Source organism: Hippocampus zosterae, chromosome 14, assembly GCF_025434085.1.
Source record: "Hippocampus zosterae strain Florida chromosome 14, ASM2543408v3, whole genome shotgun sequence".
Taxonomy (NCBI): Eukaryota; Metazoa; Chordata; class Actinopteri; order Syngnathiformes; family Syngnathidae; genus Hippocampus; species Hippocampus zosterae.
In genome coordinates, this window is record NC_067464.1 from 5,457,904 (window position 1) to 5,480,180 (window position 22,277).

The window sequence follows — 22,277 nt, forward strand, 5'->3', positions numbered from 1 at the left end:
TCAAACTACCTAGAACGTTTTCTTTTTAGTTGAAAATGGCTTACCCAAACCAGAATCCCGCGTTGCATTGTGGCCAAAGGTAGAATCGTGGTTGGTTCCTGTGACTTTCGGTGTTGTAAATCCTTGTTGTGGCAGAAGGAACCCACATGCTAAGCTAACAATACGGCGTACATTCATTGCGCTGACTTCTGGGGGCCAGTCCGAGCTCTAATTTGAATATATACAAGTCAAACCTCAGTATAAGTAGCCCGACCAGACCAACTAAGACAAAAATTGTGACCCTAAATGACACCCAATACCTAACATTATATTTTGAACCGTTACTTCATAAGTAAATAGACACGTTAGTACTGAAAACGTTTTGTTGGGTTAAATTGTTGCAAGTATTTCACTAAGTGCCCCATTGAGGCTCGTTCCCCACTTGTGCTGGGGGCTTGCCCAAACAATCATACCTACATTTTAGCGCCATTATGCACACCCTCCGTGTCCACAGGCTCTGATAAGATTCTCACAGCAGTTTCGGTGTGGCGCTCTCGCCAAACAATACCTTATTGACACGGGGCCCTTTGGTTCACAATAGCCACAAAACAGTCAGGGTTCCTGTTTTTGTTGACTCTGTTTGAGGCCACCATTGAAGCAAAAAGCCACTGTGGACACACTGTGGATGCATAATGGGAGCTCTCTGCCATACAATACAACAAATCAAGCCTTAAAATGTTTGAGTATGATAAGGCAAAGAGAAGAAGGGGTGAAGGGAGGGGGGGGGGGGTGCGACAGTGGCAGGAGTCAGGTGAAGTTGAAGGAAATTCAGGGTTGAGGAATGAAACAGGGGAGTCTGACACCACTAGGGGACAGTAGTAAGTCACGGAAGGTAGAAAACTGTGATTGCGCTTCTAAGTGTGTGTGTGTGTGTGTCTGAGTGTGTGTGTGTCTCACTCACTCTCTCTTTTCTCCCCCTTTCTTGATAAGTGTGTGTGCGGCAAAGCGTGAACAAAAGACTTTCTTTGTTGCGGATAATAAAAGAATGCCGAAATAGCTCCTTGACTGCTTTAGAAAAGATCTTGATGATGCGTTTGGCCCATAATGCACAGCAACAGCACTGGATTTGCATAATCACGTGTAATGTAAAGCAGGCAACAAACAAACAGCGGCTGACGGGAGAGATGCAGGGCTGCGCTTTGTACCCCCCCCCCCCCCAACCCCACCCTTCCCTCCTCTTATGGACTTTAGATGCACACTTAAGAGTACATTTAATCTCATCCGCTCGTAACATAAAGGACAACATTTGTGCATTGTGTGAGATCAAGTGCTTCCGGAAACAAAATAAGTCAATGAGAGGCATCCATTTCCCCAAGTTTAAGGCTCACTCGGGGTGATTTACCGCTTTAATTAGGGTGTTCTTTCCAGGAGACGTGATTGTGATTCCACAGTTAAAAAAAAAAAGACATACCTCGAATGTTTGTTCGTAAGGCACGCGAGTGTCTCTTTAGGCTTCGCTGCTTATGAGTGCATTCCTCCTATTGTGTGAGGCAAAAGAAGGCTCCTCTGTTTGTTAACTGGTTAGACCAGTGAAGTTAATACCTCGAATTGCTTGGGAGTGCTTCTTATCGTCATGGTAACCCAAGAGGTTTGTTCAAAAAGCATGGCGCCCACCTTTTTCCTAGTCAGGGCAATTAAAAGCACAACAACAACTGTTTTGCCCAATGACAGCGGCGTCTAGTTATGCCCTTCGTTAGTTCTACAATGTTCCTCATGAATTAGTGAAGTCTGTTAATTGCACATTTATGATGCTCAAGGCCATGGAGAGTTGCATTAAATGGAGAAAAAAAAAAGAGCAAGAAAAATAAATTACACTTTTAGATTACTGCTTAACCTAGCGTGGCAAAGAGCATCGAAGGTGTTTTTAGCTGATTTTTGGTGTGAAAATACAAAATTACAATTTACTCTGTTCTATTTCTCCCTGATATCTATTGATCATTTTTAATGACCCCATTTTTTATGGTCTGTCGGTTCTTGGGAAATTGAAAAACAGCAACCTCGTCATTGCTTGGTGATTTGCCTCATACAATAAAATAATGATGCAACGATAACATTTAAACTACTATAAAATTAAAAATAGAAATTGTATCTTAAAAATGCACTATTCAATTTTAAATTTGAAAATGGTTACTTTCTTTTTTTTTGGCGGTGGGGACATAAATTTAATTCTTTTTTGTGCCTCAAGAACCATCCAGTTGCGATCATGTTTACGCCGAGATAAAATTTAAAAAATAGGGCAAATACAAAGTACTTTTTTTTTTTTTAAAAACACTCCTGCGGCTTGATGTGTGTGTGTTGTGTTTGCACTTTATCGTCGTCTATTCTGATCTCTGGCGTGTTTCATTATTAAGTGACTTTTGAGTGACACCGAGCCGGCTGTCAACGCCATGTGCTGAGGCTCCCTCTCATTTCCAGCACCCGCGACGGAGACGACGACGATAATAATGAGCGTCTCGGTGTAACCGTAAGACCTCACTATTTGTGTTATTGTTGTGGGGGTGTCTCACACGCTGACACACACACACACACAAAAGGCCCTGACGTTTGCTCTGCTATCAGCAGGAGTGCACAAATACAAACACATTTGCCTGAGTTATTGACCTTTATCTCCCCACTTTTCCTGACAGCCATCTCCAGTTATTGACAATACAAACATGTGGGACGACGCATAACCTTTCATTCATAGAGTACACACGCTTTCTCTCTCTGCTTTCTATCTTCCTCTTTGCCGTGCTCTCTCTCTCTCTCGCTGTTTACATTTCTTTCAATAAAATAAGCCGCTGGTATTTTTCTTCTGCTCAAAATTTTAGCAGGAGAGGTGATCTCATTAGGCCAAGACAGATATTAAGAATTTCCTGTAATTCTGACATGCTGACATTATCGGTGAGATAATTTTGTTTTCCTATTTGGGTTGATTTGGTCATACATCTTCCTGCACAAGGCCAATATTTGTGTCTTTATGTTCTAACAGATGTGGTCACCGCAATAAAAACACATAACACAAGAGAGATGGAGTATGGCATGAAAATACACAAAGCGCTTCTGGTTCGGTTAAATTTGACGTGTGCAAAAGACGGCACCCCGACCATAGAAGGCCCCGGGCGATGTTTGAAGCGACCCAACAAAGGAAGTGTTCCTAAAGGCCCAAAATAGAGACTAAAACACATTTGTTTGATATATTTTCAGAAATGTAGCATGGTCCTTGGAGAACGATCAAAACTCAAATGGCCTCTGATAGGAAAAAGCTTCCCCGCCCCTGAATTAAATATTTATCTTGTATACATGTAGCATTTGCATTTCTGTGTCGACTGGATTTTTTTTCATACATACATATATCTATGCAACGTGAGGAACAACATAATTAAACTGAACATGGGCCTGAATCCATGGACCAATAAGAAAGACAATAATTTACTGCATCTCAATACAGCGTTGAATAACAATGGTCGTAAAAACCACTAGTATTCCGCTAATGATTCTCCTCCAAGGATTTATTGTGTTTTTCAGCGTGTGGCGTACATAAAACACGCTGTGTCCCCTGTGCTCGCCGTCTCGTCCCTCCCCGCACCTCACATCCCTTTCTGCAGGTACTACCGAGGCCTAAAATTAAATTTTAAACATTCCGGCCCGGTGTTTGGTGACCATGGTTAATCATGAGGAAAGAAAGACATCAAACAATATTTGATAATGAGAAAAATGCCTCCAGGATATTAGGGGTGGGTGGTGGAAGTGGGGTGTCGTGGATGGAGGGGGGGAGGGGGGGGACACAGCGTGAGACGCTAGCTGCAGCACAACAGAGTCTAGACCAGATGCGTCCGTGTGTGTGTGTCTGTGTGTGTTTGAATGACATGCAAGCAATCACACAGACACACAGACACACAGACACACACACACACGTTAACTATCTACGGCCCACTCAGTCACCTCTTACGCAGTTAAAAAGCCATTAAAGCATTGCCTCTTTCTTAAAGTTCATGATGAGATAATTAGAATTCAAGATTGGAGAGCCAGTGCGCTGAGATTAGCTGTACCGCGTCTCAACTCAATTATTTCACGTTAAAATGGATTTTGAGCAAGGGGCTGGGGTGGTGCGGGGGGGTCCAGATGAGGAAAACTGCAGATGAACAAGTGATTTTTCCCCCCTTGATTTTCACTTCCAAATGCATGTCATTCATCTCCATGTGTGCGACACAAAATAAATGTCAAAATATATATGAAATCAATAAATGCTTCCTTCAAATAAAAGACCCTAAAAAAGGAAGAAGTAATTCTCTCAGTTCCTAGAAGGTATTTCATACGTGACATTAGAGTTAGTTGCTAACAAAAACAACAGCACCTACTTTGTTCTGTGCAGCCTGACTTGGTTCCTTCTCAATGATTTATTTGTTTCGATCTCCGGTTTCACTCATTCAATATGTTATTGTCATAGCTAAGCAGTGAATGAAAACACATTCGTGGTTGATTTTTGTGTCCCTCAAAAACACAGAAATGATATACATTTACTTGTCAAATATCAATTATACCGGCATAGTCGTGAAAAACATGAAATAATTTGGGAGCAGAATTGACAAGAGTAAGGTGCCGGTGTGTCGGATAATGAAGGGGGGTAAAAATGATTTGCCCCGGTGCTCCTTTTGTGGCATGTTTTTGTGTTGCTGATTGACACGCCGTTGACAGTCTGGATGGAATGGCAACGCAGGCCAATCGACAGCATGTGCAGCCACCTTCGGTCATGCAAATTGGGCCCAGCCCGGCCGGCCGGCCCGTTGACTATGATTAATGAGCTCGGGCTGCCGCCTTTGTTTCCCGCACGCAGCCATTTAGGGGTGAAATACAATCCCAAAATATTATCAATCCTCTATTAATCTGGTAAATTTGCTCAGGCCGAACAGCGTGCTCTTCCTGCGTCTCGCGAGCATTGGGCACAATTGCATTTAATCACTTGTCTTGCTAATTAGATTCATTAAAAGGATAATAAAATAAATGGAGGAGGCACAGTGGAAAGCTCAAGCGAAACACATGTCATGTCTGCCGCGTTGTAAAATATGGATGTGGGATTTTCTGGGGCAGTCATGCTGTTCAGAGGGGATGAAGGCATGAATCTGATACCGTGCTAATACTACAGGCATTTCCTGACTCAGGCTTCCCTCGTGTTTAAACTGTGATTTTTTAGAGCTGAGATTCCAGACTCCCTGAAGACTGCGAGAGCAATTTTGCGGTGCGGGGCCAGTGAAGTCACCGACTTCAGCGGCGGGTGAGGGGCGGTGGGGGTGAATAAAAGAAGAGGGAAGAAACATTGTGACAGTAATGCTGACAATGGAGTGAAACCAAACATGCTCTTTGCATGGTAAGCGATGCCACTGGATGTGGAAAAGAGAGACAGGGGCTAATGGGCAAGACGCGAAAGATCTTACAATATTCCTCAGATGTGCGACGAGTAGAGGAAATTACACGAGCAAGCAAATCATCAATCATTATATCCGTCAACTGGGGATGCTGTCAATTTCCTCGACATTTATTCTACTTCGGGTACATAAGCGGCATTAGCGGCACCTTGCTTTGCACTACAATGGCAGCGAGAAGCGAGATCAGTGCAGCCTCTCTCTGATATCACAGGGAGACACCCTTTGTAAATTTACCTCCCACTGTGAGCAGGCTTCACAGCTGGTTGACGGCGCTCTGTGTACCACTGCCCTGCTTGCGCAGAGCCCCCCAACGACAGCTCCATTCACAGAGAGAGTCTCTGTCAAAAAAAATAAAAATAAATTAGCAACATGACACGATTTCACAAAAATGACAGTCTGTCAAAATGCTGAGTCTGGTTGGAAAGGCCACTTCAAACCGAGTACAGCGCACCAAGAATGTGGTCTTTTCTGGAGGAAATCCGTGGGGGACAGCAGGCCTTTTTGGGAATGTTTTGTGTAATTCCGCCTATAGAAAACCTTGCCATAAAAACATTAAAATAAGAGTAAGATTTTTTTTTTCTTCTCAGGGAACCAGTCTTCTCTGGTTGGCAGTTCCATATATAGATATCCACCAATTACTGGTATAGGCTAAAAATATGAGTTGTCAACAGGTCAAAATTACCATGATGGTTGAAATGCCTGACAATTTATTTATAAAGCACATTCCATACACAAGATAACTCAATGTGTTTCACACAACCAGAGGCAAAATAACATTGAAAAGCTTTCAAAACCATTTCCAAACACAACAGTTGACATTCAAAAAGCTCAAAAAAACAAAGTAACTTCCCAAAATAACTAAAACGATGTACATTGACAGTAGGGCTGGGACAAAAAGTCAACAAAGTTGATCACAAAAAAATGATTGACGCATATCATTTGGCTCCAAGGCATTGCCGACACCATTGTAAGCCATACACAAAGACGTTTCTCGGCTACAGAACTCAAATGTACTTTATCAAAGGCACACATGACCCGCTCACAGTCTACTAGTCTATTAGTGTGTCTTGGTGGAAAGAACGATCCTGCAGCCAGTGAGATTTTCCATGTTAGGGGCACGTCTCGTCCATCCTGATGCATCTCACTCATTCTTATCCGGGTTTGGTGCCGGTTAACTCTGGCAGTGGCTTGGAATTGGGTCTAGCATACCCATTGGGATGTTAGCGTTAGTATTGCTCAGCTGCAAGGTAAGGTGTTTTTTAATTTACCATCACTACTTAGAACGTAGCTAACCCAGCATCGCTAATTGGAAAGAACTGCATTATGTTCGACAAGATATCACATTTATTGAAAACGTGTGACAGTAGTACATGGAAACTATTTTGCGTTAAACTGCAAGAATGCTAAACTTAGTTTAGCATAGCTTGATACACATCTGTTCTCTCTAGCCACGCTCAGTCACTGTCATACTTTTTATGGCCCAGAAGTGTATTTTTTAGTCAAATATTGTATTTTATGTAAGTATTTTACTTCTTTGTTAGTGGACTAAAGAAGAACAACATGACGTCAGCTACTCTTCCTGGGCAGTATTATTTGGTTACAGGCTACATCAATGCCATGGAAACAAGAGTTCATAAGGTTCATTTGGCTCACATAGCTTGAAAAAAAACCTGCGCCAATTGCCCATCCTTGGTAAATTCCGCAGAAACATGACCGTTTTCATGTCATCGTGATTGTGTAAATGCAGCCAGGATGCACCGACACAGCATCATCTGCGCTCTGACCGCCTTTAAAGCCAACACAGTTCACTGACTCCCAACCCGGCCTCTGATTTTTATCTTTTAATGCCATCACATTACACTGATCCTTTTCTACCTATTACACACCCCTCCAGCAAACTCCCCACCCCCTGATCCTCTGATACCTAGCCCGGGCGCTCCTCCTGCCCCTGACCTTGGCCCTTTGAAGCAATCAGACCAGACTTCCTCAGACTTCTGATCTTATCTGGCGCTACCAATCCCACTACACAGCTTCCTTTTGTAGCCGAGCGCGGCGCAGCGAGCCATTTCAGACATGCAGTCTGTGCCGATGAACACGCGCCAGGGCCGAGACCTCGGCTCATCTCAGTCATCATACTACACTGCCCAACAACAATGGCCTTTATTTCCGGACGCGGCGCAGGTCATGATACAGGCTAGGGTGCTCATCAATACATTGTTCAATCACAATGGAGAGGGACCAGCAATAGTGTTGTCAAAGGAAATGTTTTGACTTTATCGAATTGCGGTTCAATGAGACATTTCCAATTGACAAGGGAAGCTCCTACATGCTCTAAATTAACTTTGCGAAATAAAACCACACTTAACTGGAAAAATATCCTGATCCTTTGTCACATCTCTGAATTCGTGTATCAAGAGAAAATTAATTAAAGCATTTTAGTTGCGCTAATAGACTAATTACAATTACAATTAAAATGAAGCCTTTATGAATATACTGAACTTCAAGAGGAAGATTTGTCATATTTGATCTGAAGTTATACATTTTTTAAGTCGTATTACACTACATGCTTTTTTGTTACAGCTATTCCTCTCTCATTTACATATTCGTCGTACCTGGCTGGGAAACGTTCCATCTTATCTGCAAACCTTACAAGCAGTCTAAGAGCACGAGCAGAGCACACACTAAACGTGTGCGCGCATACGTGTACTCCAATCACGCCTTCCGGGAGGCAGCCTGTCGTCACCAGAATCCTGGCTACGTATGCCACAAAAGAGCAAATCACAAAGTAGTATACTCAGCACTGGGGAGGGATAAACCAATCGGCGCACAGCTCGCTCCCGGGTCATCACTTCAACTTCCAAGCGGGAAGTGGAAGCGCTGTCGCAAGGGGTCCCGAATAAATGGTAAACAAACCCGTTTTACATGCTTTTTATCATTCTGTTACCATACTTAACTACATCTAACGCACGGTCCAGATTCAGTAGCAGTTTAAAACCCCTAAATACGAAGTTGATTCGTTGCGTTTGTTCAAGCATAGGACGAAACACGACCAGCTATGATGACAATTTGTTTTGACAGTTTCGCTGATATCTGCTCCCTCTTATAAAAATCTGCCAGCTACATTTTTTAAAAAGATGTGTTTTTACAGACATATGAAGATGAAACTCTCCCGTGCGGAATACAAGGAGATAGTGAGATGGATCGAGCCACTGAGACCAACACGGCAGTGCATGAAGATGTTAAGGGAGAGATTTCCAAAGTAAGTCACCAGCCACCGTTGTATTTTATTGTGGCAGACACATGACACTGCGTTTGGACTTCTAGTACCATAATCTGCATTTCTTGTCAATGAGAATGTGCGAGATGATAAATACATTCAAGGGTACGCCTTCATTAGCAATGATACAACCATAGTTTAATTTGTTTTGTGAACAAGCTAGTAACCCAATTGATTGGTATATGAAATCAATCAATATTCTATACTATTGAACTGAAAAAAAGTGACAGTGGAACAGTTATTAATGCAGGAAACAAACCAAAAAACAAAACCCTCACTGGGAAAGTTAATTTACCAGTACTGTTGTCTGTTATTACTAATATCCATCCATTTTGTAATCCGCTTATCCTCACAAGGGTCGCAGTCATGCTGCAGCCTAACCCCGGTGTGTTCGGACATTAGCGGGGTACACCCTGAACTGGTTGCCAGTCAATCTCAGGGCATTACTATACACTGCAGATCATATTGTTTAATTATTGTAATGTTGTACTGTAAACCAGCGTATTTCCAAGGCATCCTTGGAGATGTGTCCCCGCAGTGGCCAATTAACTTGAATTGGTAGGTTGGAACATGTAATATATTACTGACATACTCTAAATGCAGTAGACCTGACAGATAGATGGACGGATGCTTTATTAATCCTATGAGGGAATGTGGCAACTGAACTGAACTCCCGTATAACCGATTTATGTTTGTGGAGCACCATTTTAAGCCTTTGTGAAACTTGTCATTCAGAGCATAATTTTTATGCCATTAAATAATAATAATAATAATAAACTGTCAAAGGCTATTTCGCCTCACATCTCTCAGACTGAGACCTCAACTTAAATAGAAAAAGGAAGTGACTTTTTTGACACCCTGCACAATATACAGCAGGGGAAATCACAAAATCACATGTTTTGGAGGAGGAAAAGATCTAAAACATGCTGGCTAAGTGCCCTTGAGGACCGGAGTTGGTGACCCCTGGTATACTGTATAACGGCATTTTATTGTCTCCCATGAACTGCTTTGGTACAAACTGTCTTGCATCATTAACAGTTTTGTGCTGTTATTAAGTATGTATGGTCCAGTTTAATTTAGTGGTCATTAATTCCTCACCGGTCTTTGGAGTAATCCGCCGCTGTAAAAATTACCGGGTGTCTTTTGCCATGCAGTGCTTGCACCCCCACAAATCGAAGCAAGGTGTTAATGGTGGTGTTTGCCTTTCTCCTTGACACCAAGGGCCTTTTTTTATTGAACGTAACACGTGTAATCCCGTGAAGGCTCCTGGGACAGCACAACTGCTGATCCCACGAGGTCACTTACAAAGTCACATGCATTTGAAGCTTCCTATGCCTCCACTCGTGCCCTAATCACCAAAGTGGAATGCTGGGTATTCTGAACTCAACTTGAGTCCTGCAGTCAGTTACTAAGAAGGAGTGAAAAGGAAAAGAAATATAAATTACAGGGACAAAATCTTAATGTGAGGGAGTTAAGTATGTCCAAAAATGAATACCGGTATATAAAATGACATCATTGTCATGATTTTTAAAAAGTGTAATTGCACATCTGCTGCAGTAGATGGCAGTGGTGTTTTCATTGTCAGAGTGTGCACAGGGAGTATTAGCGCTCCTGAAGAGGTGTACTTACTACAGTTCTATGGACAAAGTTGTCATGGCGGAGAATTGTGGGGGGGGGGATATTTTCTTATATAATGTATTATTATATACAGTATTAGATAATATATTTCTTCCTAGGGGGATGGGCGTAACAAAAATAGTTGCCTTATAATGTGATCAAACTGGAAAACAGATTGCTGGATTTCCCCTCTGTGCAGCCATACCAACATAACTTTTGAAGACATTTCCTGTTCATGACTTTTTTTCTCATAATATGATGACTATTCTCCAATTATAAAAAAAAAATGATGCAGGTCATGACCCATATGCTTCGGCACGAACAGTGTATATTTTAGTTTCCGTTGACCAACCTAACTACAGCAGACCGTCCAAATGGCATTTTCTCCCCCCTCACGATGAAAATGGTACTGGTGAGTGTAATAATTGAAGGAAAACACAGGAGCCATTTTCATTCCAATAATTCTGCACAATCTCAGCCTCTCGGAGGTGCCCGCTTTTCTGTTTAGTCTTGCCGGCTATTGTTATTATTTCGTTCAGCATAAGCAATCTTGGTGAGGCCCGTGCTCTTTAAAATGCCCGAGTCTCCTCACTGGGCCTGACAGGCAGGCGCGGCAGCGGTGTTTTCACAGCCTGTAGAATTATTCTGCTTGTCCAATCAGCTGAGCTGGACTCTGGAGGGTTAGTGATTAGACTGGCAGGAAATCAGGCTCTTAAGACATAACGTATCGACTAGGCCATCCATCATCTCTTAGCATGCACCAGGGTACACCAGTCATACCCCCCCCCCCCCATCCCTTCAGTCCCTTCAGACTGCGCGGGAGCCCTGCCACTGCGTAAACATAGGCCGAGGTGGTCATGGCTGGAGAATTGGAGTGGGTTCACGCTAACACCGTAGGAAGACTATTTCTTTATTCGTTAAAAATTGTCTGGATAGCCTTAGTACAAAACTAACGTGTTTTTGTGGGAGGGAGCCAGACAATATTCTTTTATAGGATCGACTCTGTGTGTATCAAATAAACCATAATAGTGATGTGCCTATTAAATCGGATGATGGGAGACAGCCCTGGCAATTTTTTTCAAGGGCTGTGAAATAACTTTTATCATTGTAGATTTTTTTTTCTATTGTTAATACATTGACCGGCATGTTGGTATCAACCCAATTTAGGAAACATTCCAGCTTTCTTTTCATTTTCTGATTGTTCTTGTAAGTTAATTTTCACAATATTATGACTTTCATTTTCCAAATATTGCTAACATTAAAAAAAAAATTAAGCGGGGTGATATTCTGATTCGTCACGCCTACTTTAGTCTTATAAAATGGCATTGTTACGCTCTCACATATGCCTAAACGGAACATATTTAATCCCCATTACAGACGTTCCAGCTACAACACGTCACAACTTTATTGGAGTTCATTGTCATTTGCACTTGAATACAAATGACAATGATTCTTCTCGAGTGTCACAGTAAAAGCAAATAAAAGTCAAACACTCACTCAATGCGATTGTTGAATTTGATGTTAAACAATAGCATTGAATAATTTATTGGGCCAGCATCATTTTAGAATCACAGCAAATGGGGGACGATTCAAACACGGGGACAAAGTGAAAGTAAGAGTCAATTTCAAGCTGATTTCCACGGAGGTGTCTCACATTTTGCCTGTCCGACCATCAGTCCAGTGGGAGGAGAGTGGGAGGGTCCCACAGACGGACTAAAAAGAGACCCCCTCATCTGTAACGGCCTGCATAACACAGATGTTGGGAGTCATCTGTCACCCTGGCCTCTCTCTCCGGGTTTGGGCTGCTCCCGGAGAGGTTTGGGAGTTGGAGGTTGGTGAATCATTGGACACGGTACTGTCACTTTCTTACCCCGGTTCACAATGGAGGCGCATGCTAATATCAATCCTGAATAAGAACAACGAGCCTCAAGCACCTATACCCATTGTAAGGACAGACATGCCAGTTGACTCTTATTTCGATTCAAAATGAAATGAAGGTTTTCGTTCCCCTGCAGAATTTGTATGATCTCACCTGGCTTGCGTCTATTTTTGTCCAAAACATTCCTGAAGTTACTCAAAGCTTCTAAATTGTGCATTGCTTTGAGTCTAAGCAATAGTAGGAATAAATGGATGGGATTACCAAAGACTGAAATTGACCTTGTGCGCCGCCCCATGGTTTTTCCGGTGTGACCGTGATGATGATTGGTCTGTATCTGCAAGCTTTCAGGAAGCTTTGGACAAAAGACTTCAATGCATATTTGTTTGTAACAGAGAACATGTGGTGTCCTGCCCAAGTAGAAGACGTGCAGCAAAGGTGGGGCACCAGTGTAGGCAGACGTGTGACATCAGTCACATTAGGTCCTTCTCCTGCCATACATTAGAATTGGAAATGATGGGCTGGTCTCTGAGGTCTTGCCTAACTTCCCCTGGGCCTACAGGGAGGTGGGAGGGGGGGGACCCCCAGTTCATACGCCCTTTGTCCCCTTAAGTATAAGTAGTGAGGGGAGGTGAGTCCTCTCTGTCCTCCTGTGGTCTATTATGAATAGATGTGGATGTAATGATTAGCCCCACCCCTTTTTTCCCCCTTATGTAAAACGCCATTCAGCCCACTCATCATATGTCGTCCCGAAAGGAAGCGCCGACATTTTTTTTTTCCTCTTCACTATTTCTTTTACACTTATATACACACACACATACACACCGCTCCCCTGCGAGGAGTCCCCCCCCCCCCCCCGCCACCCCGCCGTACGTTCTTTTGGAATTGGGCCCTAATGTGCCGTTTTCATTGGCACGAGGCGGGCCACAATATGGCGCAACGGATCGCTGTGGGAATATGAATGTTGATTAAGCATGCGCTCAGCCTTTTGAAATTCACCGAGAAGTGTCAGAATAATGGATGTTGAGCAAATGTCAAGCATTTGTTAATTTCTCTGTTATTGGTGGGGGTTTATCCAGCGTGATCTTTGGAGGCAAAAGCAAAGGGCAGGCTTGTTGTGGCATGTGCCATTGATATGGTGATTTCCTCACTCCAGACACTTTGTTTTTGATGGTAATATCTCGGCTCAAGACGAAGCCGAGGGACTTGCTCATTGATTATTTATTGTGCCTTCAGTGTGTTTTTTTTTTCTTCTTTACTCACTGGTTAAAACATTGCCTTTTACACGTCTACCTTTGACTTGTCGATTTAAAATAATAGGCAGATTCTCTTCAGAATGATTTTCATCAACGAAGGCTGTGTCGATACCCGACGAGTAAGAAAAATTAAAATCAGAAGCATGAATGACATCATGCAAAAGTCATTTTGTATGCACACTTTGCATCCTCGGCTCATTTTGCTGACATGACAAACATATGTACTTAATGAGCCGGATGGGAGCAGAATTTAATAAGATATTCTCTGACAAGTAGACCACTTAAATTCAAAGAAAACAGATCTTTTTGTGTTGTAAAAAATAAGTAGATACTTTTTGCGATGGAATAAAAAAATGAACTAGCAAGCAATTTACCTGATCACCATCAAATTTGAACCTGGCTTGCCGCTTAATATTATTGATACCATATTGTCATGAGCAGCCAGGACAATGACATGTTTAGAAACTTTCTCCAATGCATTTTTTTTAAACCGAGGGGAGCAACGGCGAATAAGGAGAAGCTGTGCTGAGTTTACAACATTTATGTCAGACTGAGGAATTCATGAATAATAGATGCAATCAATTAGGTGATGAGGAAGAACAGCAATGACGACTTCCTCTTCATATCGGGGATGTTGTCCAAGTACAGTCGATAGACTGCGTTGCCTTTTCAATTCATTGAGCTAAAAACACCGATGTAAGCAGCTCAGCTACAGTTGGCCTTGTAACTGTTTATAAGGACACGGCTTAGGGTAGAAACTATCTTTGTGGAGTCATTGCAACAAATAAAACACGCAGGAAATGCGTATTGATGAAAATAACCTTTCGACTAAGTGAGACAAACACTAGCGATTGCGTTAGCATTGTCCTTCACCATAGAGGGGCATTCAAACACATTTCAGGTAGCTGAGTATTTATCTGAAGCTTCACGACAGCTCCATTTGTATGTTTCTATCCCGTCCGTTTCAAATGCTTGCGTGTGCATACTGTACATTAACACAGAGGGGGGAAAAAAGTACAGTTGTTCTCGAAACGCTGTGCTGAGAAACAGATGTGAGCGTTTGTCCTATCAGCGTGCATAATTAGCAGCTTTCGCGTATCTAGCTGTCGATGCGTAGAAGAGTGAACGTTGTCAGCAAGGCCACATGCTTTTAATGTCAATATCAAGTACAACAAAAAATTAAGCAACCTTTTCCTTCTTCCCACAATCATCAATGAAGGGAGATAAATCAGAGATGTTCCGTATCCAAATTAGCCAGTTCCATGCCCCGAAGTGTCTCACCACGCAACACCTCGCATGCGTGCAGATCCACCAAATGCTAAGCGCCGCCACGGCATATGATACCAATGTCATTAGCCAGGTGGCTTTCATTACCTAAATTGCCGCCGTTGTTTATAATTAATTATTTGTCAATTGGCATCGGAGAATTTAATTGATATTCTTAGCTGGAGGGTCCGATGCTGTGTTTTATTCAGCGCGCATTAAAAAAATAAAATAAAATAAAATACAGTTCTGCGCTCGCAACTAGAATTTGTCACTTTCCCCAAGCAGCGGATAGCCAAACTTAACCGAGCCGAAAGCGCAAAGCAGCGAAATGAGAAACTAGAATGCGCTAATTATTTTTAATCTCATAGACTTGTTTGACTATTTTGCGGCACCACAGTGCAGATTACTGCCCCCCCCCCCCCATCTTCCATTGTAGGGGGAGATAATGAGGTTGAAAAGGAACAATTCCTCAGCCACTCTAGTGTTTCCCAGCCTTCTGTTTTTTCGTGTTCTAAATGACATTTAAGAAGTAGAGCATGAGGAAGGGGGTGGGGTGTTGGAATTGAATCTTTGTTCCAACAAAAGTCAATTAAAATATGCTTAATGTCCAAATGACCATTGTTTGATTGAATACAAAACCAAGAATCTTGCTTTTAAAGTCTCCAAATAGTAACATGCTGATTTAAGGTCTAATTTGATTGTCATCGTGGAAATATGACAGTTTTAAAAAATAAATAAATAAATATTAAATAATTTGGCCCCAAGATCCTTCATTGAGTCTTTTTATAGGGACTGTATATTTTCTCCAAAATGTCGTCAATCGTCTTACCCCAGGTGCTCCATTGCATCGCAGGACAAGTCTGAGCATCAGTTAAGACGGAATTGCTACTGCGAGGCCAGACGGGGGCTTGCTCATTGCCTCACATTTTAATATCTTGCAAGCATATAGTTCCCAGGGGAGACCAACTTACTGACACATTAATTTTAAAGTAACTCGCTTCTTAATGCACTCGCGAATGGGAAAAGTGGTATTTCACTATAAAACTGACGCCATTAAACCGCTCTTGGGTTTGGGTCCACATCTTGGCAGTCATCTCTCATAATGCCCTGTTTTATTAATATCGCTTCAAAATAGAACATCAACCAAGTCTGTTTGTTGTTCACTTTTTTTTTTTTTTTTGTGGCGTTTTGATAAGACCTCAAAATGGCCCGACTCAAGAAATAAAAACACAAGCTCCCAAAGATCTTAGGGGTTTTTGAAGCCGATCTATTTTCTTAGATATTAAGAGCAGTTTATGTCCCTTTAAAGTTAACAGGGTATAGATTTAGCAATTAGACTGTAATCATGCTCATTATGGAGTAATCCATTTAAAACGTAACAGATGTCTGTTCCAGCAGGAGGGATCGTGACGGTCCCATGCCAACCATCAGGCCGTAATGTTGTTGAAATGCTCAGGTGCAAGGTTGAAGTGTGGAAGACATTTTTTCCACCCCTCCCTTAAGTGTCCACATGTTGACAGTTGACCATTTAATGGTCCCCCCAACCCTCTTAATTGCGGCGGCCTCCTTCGTCCCCAAGCATCATTGTAAATTGATGCTGAAGCAGAAGTGTTTTTCTTTTCCGCTGTTGTTCTCAGAGTTGATGTCATTTTGTCTATTACTTGAAACTTGTGTAGCTTTATTTTTGGACAATGTCACCTCTGTAATGAGTTATCACTGTTGGAATCTTCAGTTTATTTATGACTTGCAACTGAAATTCAAGCTGACTTGACGTTTTGTCCATTCCGTGCTTTGCATGTATATGTTTTATTCAGATAAAGACATTGCTAAGGTTTGACGAGATGCAACTAAACCGGAGATTTACAGTAACTGCCGGGCAGTGTGCAAGGTTGTGCAGCTACTTTTCATGCATAGTCAACCTTTGGTGCGTTTTACTGCCAAGAATACAATGTTTTTGGAAAAATGTGATTTTTTTTTTTTTGCAGGCATGAAATGAGATGGCTGTTACCAGCTGTGTTTTACAATAACACTTAACTATTCTGTGTTTATAATTTCATATTCTGGATACTAAGCGTCTAACAAAAAATGGGTTGAATCGGAAAATTGGTTCTGACTTAAAAGGTACGAGTGAATCAATCAAATCGTTCCACTTTGAAATATATCAAGATACGTATCGTCTTTTAGTTAAGGGATCTCTTCGAAAGAAATTGCGCTTTTAAAGAGCTGTCAAGTTCAGTCATGCATGTAAAATGCTAACAAGAACCTCATTGCATCATAGACTCTCGAAATGAGTCTCACGATATCGAATCGAATCACAGTCTAGCTCAATCTAACCAAATCATTCCATTTTAAAATCAAACTGTCCTTGAATTGTCTCACACTCTATGAATAATAAAGCTTCTTTTATTGTAGAGACCTCTAATATAAACCGATGGATGCAAAGTGAAGCGTGGAGAGTCTCTGTTGCCGAGTTCTTTTTACACTTTTTGTGGAGGTGTGACGATGAATCGAAGACACTCAATCGATTATCAAATACATGGATAATTCTTTTTTTTTTTTTAGTTTGAAGAACATTCTTAAATTTTTCTGGGTTACAATGTGGTATTCTGTTCTGTACAAGCAGGGGGATATTGAAGGCAGTCCTTTTTACTGCTGCTTGTTTCCCCACGTTGGTTGTCTTTGCCAGGTGTTTGACATTGACCGGGGGCCGGGGATGAATGTAGCTTATGGCAAGCTTTTTGGAATGAACGGACTCCTGGGAGCCACTGTGCTTCCTGCAGTGCGAGTTTCCATTTTCAAAGCCCGCCAGTTGCTTTGGGGGATGAGGGGCGGGGGTGGTTAGTGGTTTCATCGTCACGCAGTGAGTTCCACATGCCGGTCCGAAAAGTGAGCCCATATCATGACCATTCTCCCATTGTCTGTAAATTGCCCCACCCCCCACCCCCACCCAAATGTCATTAAATTCCACTAGATGAATCAAAGTGTTGCGACAGTATATATGAAAGTGACATCAAACTCCTCACTCAAGCTCCTGATGTCTTCTCTGTCAGAGGCGATCATCTGGAACAACTTTGCCTCACTCGTTTTCATGTTCCTTTCGATTACGGGGCATCTGGGCCGTGCTTTGATGCCCCCCCCCCCACACACACACACACACACATGCAACACACCCATCCTCTCTTCCTTTGTCAATGTGTGCAGTGCTTTCTGGTAATTAATTTTGTCCTTCTTTTATTTGTTCCAGTCACTCGCAGTCCACTCTTCTGAGCATCTTCTCCCTGGAGTACCAGGTTCGAACTTTTCTTCCTTTGTGAGCCCTGACAGGTGCCTAATTGAATGATGAATGTCCCTTTATTTCTTTGTAATTGAACTGCCAGCTCTCTGATTGGTTTGGAAGATGCCCCTCAAACAGTAACCCCCCCCCCCCTTCACCATATCCCCCCCACCTGCACCTTGCCAATTTACACTCGTTTATATCACCCACCTCCTCTTCCTCACGTCGACGCCACTTGCCTGCCCGAGCCTCGGTGGATGGCTGCCAAGACTCCCCATCCATCTGTCTAATAACATCTAGCCCCTGCTTATTTGGCGGACCTGTAATAAATTATGCTAAACCATTATTATTCTGACAATAATAATTTCCCCGTCTAGTGCGGCTGCGTGTGCTAAATGTTTGCTGACTCGCACTGTCACTGCCGCTTTCCACGCTTGACAGCCGATGATGATAAATGGCCGCCGCCGCCAGTGGCAGAAGGCTGCACGGGCAGAAAATGGAGTCATTTATCATCCGGCTGACGGGTGTCAGTCACTAGGGCTGTCTCGGTGGAATTACATTTTTCCCCCCCCTCTTGTCTAGCAGTTTTTAAATTAGTTGTTTTTTTTAAACAATGCTTTTTCCTCTCCTAACCTTTGTCCTGCTCCTCAGCGAGGCGTTTGCATGGAAATGTCAGCTTGAGGAACATGGGAATAGCATCATTGTTCGATCAGGAGAAGAGGGTAGAGGTGACGTCTGTACAAGGCTACCTTTGCATACTTTGACCGCGCAATCACCCTCTCCGGGAAACTTATTGAAAATAAATCGCTTCGACCTAAGATCCCTCATGCTCATTCATAAGAACGAGTACGAAAGAGACGCCAAGGCTAAGTACGTCAGGCTTTATTTTATTCACTTGGACGGGGAAAACTTAAATCCTTCACTTTGTGACAAATTGAATGGAGCGTGAATTAACATTTTCTTGGAAGTAGCAGTCGTGATTTTCAGCTGAAATGGCATACTATGTAGTTGAACCTCCAAAGTCAATTTGTTTGGATTCAAAAGATTTTTTTTTCCCCCCGCGCGGGAAATAATGGAAATATAAATAATCAATTCCAGGGTCAAACTGTCAACATTCAACAAAATCCATCCATTCATCCATTTCCTATTTACGGGTGGGCTATAACTGACTTTGGGCAAGAGGCAAGATACATCCTGAATTGATCACTGGCCAATTGCTGGCCACGCATAGACAATCGTTCACTTTTTCACCTGGGCATTTTAAAGTATTAAATTAATGTAACATACATGTTTTTGGAAAGTGGGAGGAAGTTGGGAGTACCTGGAGAAAATATTTTTGTTGCGTCATTTATAGTATATAAAACTGAAAAAAAAATGTGCACTTGAATCTGTTACTTATCGTAGTTTTCCCAAGAAATGTTTCATAGTCCAGCCAATGAAAAATGCAATTTGATTAAAATGGTAAATGAACTGCACTTTTGTAGCACTTGATCTACAAAATACAGTGTTGAATGCGCTTTACACCGCCTGATTCATTCGCTTATTTGAAGACCACTGTAGTATGTTTTAAATCTGAGTGTGTTTTGAAAAAATGTAAAGAAATTAGGGTGACCGCTGGAATAGTCAACAAAAAAAAAAGGTAAAATACTATTCCTAATTTGATGTATCATAGTATTAAAAATAGTAGTAGTGTTTTTAGTGGATTCTAATGACATCTTTCTCCCATTCGCACCACAGAAACGAACCAAAAGGACAATTTCGAGGCACCACGCACCTGACGTCATTGAAAGCCACTACCAAAGGTATGGTGCTTCTGCTTTATGTCATTGGCCTGTTAGCCACGGGGAAATGGACTCCATTCATCGAGTACTTGGGATTCAATCCAGACCGCTGCCTATTCCGTACTAAAAGTAAAGCACCGTCTTAAGAAAAACAGTACATGTACTGTATTTGCATGACCGAAAGGCGCTCCTAAAAATGGACGGTTTTCTCCAAAATGGACGGTGTGCCTTAGAATGCACGTCGCCTTGTGTATGGACCCAGTTGCCAAATCTGTGAATGGTGTTGTGTGACTTTAATGAAGGTTCCGCTTGACTGCCTGATGTTGTGCCGACACCTCCTGTATGTATTGAGCAAAGGCGGACGTAACTGAGGACAGCTTGCGGATGATGAAGTGGGAAGGGTGGGCATGAAAGGGGACGCTGAAGGCATGCCTCCAGTAGCTGTATCCAGGATCTAGGATATAGTACATGCATTTGTGCAAAACAACATCCCAAAAATGGCACCTCTGAAGAGACACGTTTACAAACCACAGTTAAAACTAAAACAGAAAGCTACCAGCATACGTTTTACCATACCAGTAAGTATGTGAATAGTGAATCTCAAGCTGTTTGTTCTAGAGCTGGGGAGGGAAAACTGCCTTTTTTGGCGGCAGCGGCTAACTAACCACTTTATTCATGTCTGGCTTTGGGGGTTTGGGGGGTTGGATTGGAAGCACTCGGAGCCGTGCTGCTTTAACCACATCGAGCCTGCCATATGCCAGCCAGGGCAAAGCCATCAGGGACATTAGCATGTCTCGGCTAGCCTGCGCTGCTCCCCTCTTCTGTCTGGTTCGTATTTGTTGTCAATGCTTTTGTTCTTCTTTTGTTGTAATGAAGGTATCTGAGCGAGGCCACGGCGCATCCCTCTGCTCCCGTCTTGCTGGAGTTGGCCAATGAGGTAATGGTTTAAGCTCCACCCCCACTCCCCACCACCCCTCCAGCTCCTTCATTGATGTCCTTTTGTATGAATGCCGAGATAGAGGTTGGCAGCGGTTTTTGATTTTCTCTCTTGTCTGTTAGTCATTATGAAAATTGCTGAAATGGTCCGCGCCATTATCAATTATTTAATGTAATTAGCTCTCACCTCCATCAAGCAGATGTGAAAATACTTTGTTGTGTTTTATCGTGCAATTTTCCCCAAATTGCACCGGCCCGGGCAAAGTGCAAACTGCAGACAGGTGAGGAGCGAAGGGTCAGCCGTTAATTCCTCCTTCTATCACTTCATTGCTTGTTTGATTTGACATGATGTCGCTGGTTGTGCGTTAGGTTAAGTCATGGGTATTTACGAAATCTAAACAATGACATATGTAAAAAATAATACAGACCGCATTCCACTAACAGCGACCAAGGGCGTGACTTTGGACCGGTGCGGAGAAATCGCAAGACACAAAGCAGATTTGGTGGAACAAATAAGTTACAAGTTGTTTCCAAAACAAACATGGATACACACATCACTGCGGAGCGACCATATGCCTGAATAAAGATGCCATATCCACAAAGAACACGGATGGGAACGTTTTTAGAAAATGCAGCAAGACCTCAGCAGACTTTAAAGTGCCTGTAAAATGCCTGTAAAAAGTCTTGTAAATTTGACACACGACAGAGGAGAGTTGGTAACATCCCGGCCAAATGTGAATAATTTAAGAAAAAAAATCTCTACGCATATAAAATGAGGCTTCAAAATAGCCACCATCTCTGCTCTCAGATGCTGTGAGTGTGTCTGCTGAATGCACTGAAAACCACGCCCGTTTCAATTGTCCATCAAACACCTCTTTTACAACTTGGTTACCCTGTTTAGCGTCTTTCTTATGATAACATATAACTTCATGTTTGGGCTGCAAAAATATACTGTTGAAAGCCCCCGGTGGTTGGAATATGGGTCGGCCACACTGCTCCAAGGAGGTGCTCTAGAGTGGCAATGTCTGCCCAAATCCACAGTCCACACCCAAAATAAAAATGCCCTACCTCGTGGCGCTTTTACCTTCATCACTGTGACATCTACACACTCATGGTTAACAACAAGGCACTCTAAAGCCGTGACACCATCTCAGAGGTTTTCAGTAATTATCTTCAAACCTGTAAAAGGTATTTCGAAATAAACGACTAAATTCACTTTAAGGGGTTGTAAAATAATAGGAAAACATGTTTACATGCTTCACCGCAGCTGTTTTAGTTTGCAACATGATCCAAATGAGCTCATCGGGGAACTCGCGTCTTTGAACTGAGATAATTACGGTTATTACATGTTTTTCCCACTGATGAGAATCTTTTTGAAGGAGATGGTCCTAAGTCTTTAGTTTACTACATTATTCGGAGGATTTGAAGAAATATGGAATATACTTTCAAGTGCACTTGATATGTGCACTTCATCATTTTTTTGCATTTTGTGCTTCCAATTAGTCCACCCAAAGCAAAAAAAAAAATCATCACCGAGTTTGTGAAACCAG

The 22,277-nt window shown here is 42.3% G+C and overlaps 2 protein-coding genes across 3 annotated transcripts in view; one reads left to right on the forward strand and one right to left on the reverse strand.

Annotated features, from left to right (window-relative positions):
• dph6 (diphthamine biosynthesis 6) overlaps positions 1-8,126 on the reverse strand; it is a 163,982-nt gene extending 155,856 nt beyond the window's left edge. Inside the window, exons 1-2 of one of the 2 annotated variants that reach the window (XM_052085370.1) lie at positions 8,057-8,126; positions 5,679-5,782 (exon numbers count right to left, since the gene is read on the reverse strand). The gene's annotated coding sequence lies outside the window, so the exon portion shown is untranslated. Of the gene's footprint in view, positions 1-44; positions 184-5,678; positions 5,783-8,056 lie in introns of those variants that run through there. The other variant, XM_052085371.1, reaches the window with a different exon arrangement.
• Positions 8,127-8,255: 129 nt separating this feature from the next.
• Positions 8,256-22,277, forward strand: part of cdin1 (CDAN1 interacting nuclease 1) — a 58,742-nt gene continuing 44,720 nt past the window's right edge. Inside the window, exons 1-5 of the mRNA XM_052085426.1 lie at positions 8,256-8,347; positions 8,593-8,703; positions 17,981-18,026; positions 19,748-19,812; positions 20,668-20,728. Coding sequence (XP_051941386.1) covers positions 8,597-8,703; positions 17,981-18,026; positions 19,748-19,812; positions 20,668-20,728 — 279 coding nt within the window. The 5' untranslated portion in view covers positions 8,256-8,347; positions 8,593-8,596. The remainder of the gene's footprint in view (positions 8,348-8,592; positions 8,704-17,980; positions 18,027-19,747; positions 19,813-20,667; positions 20,729-22,277) is intronic.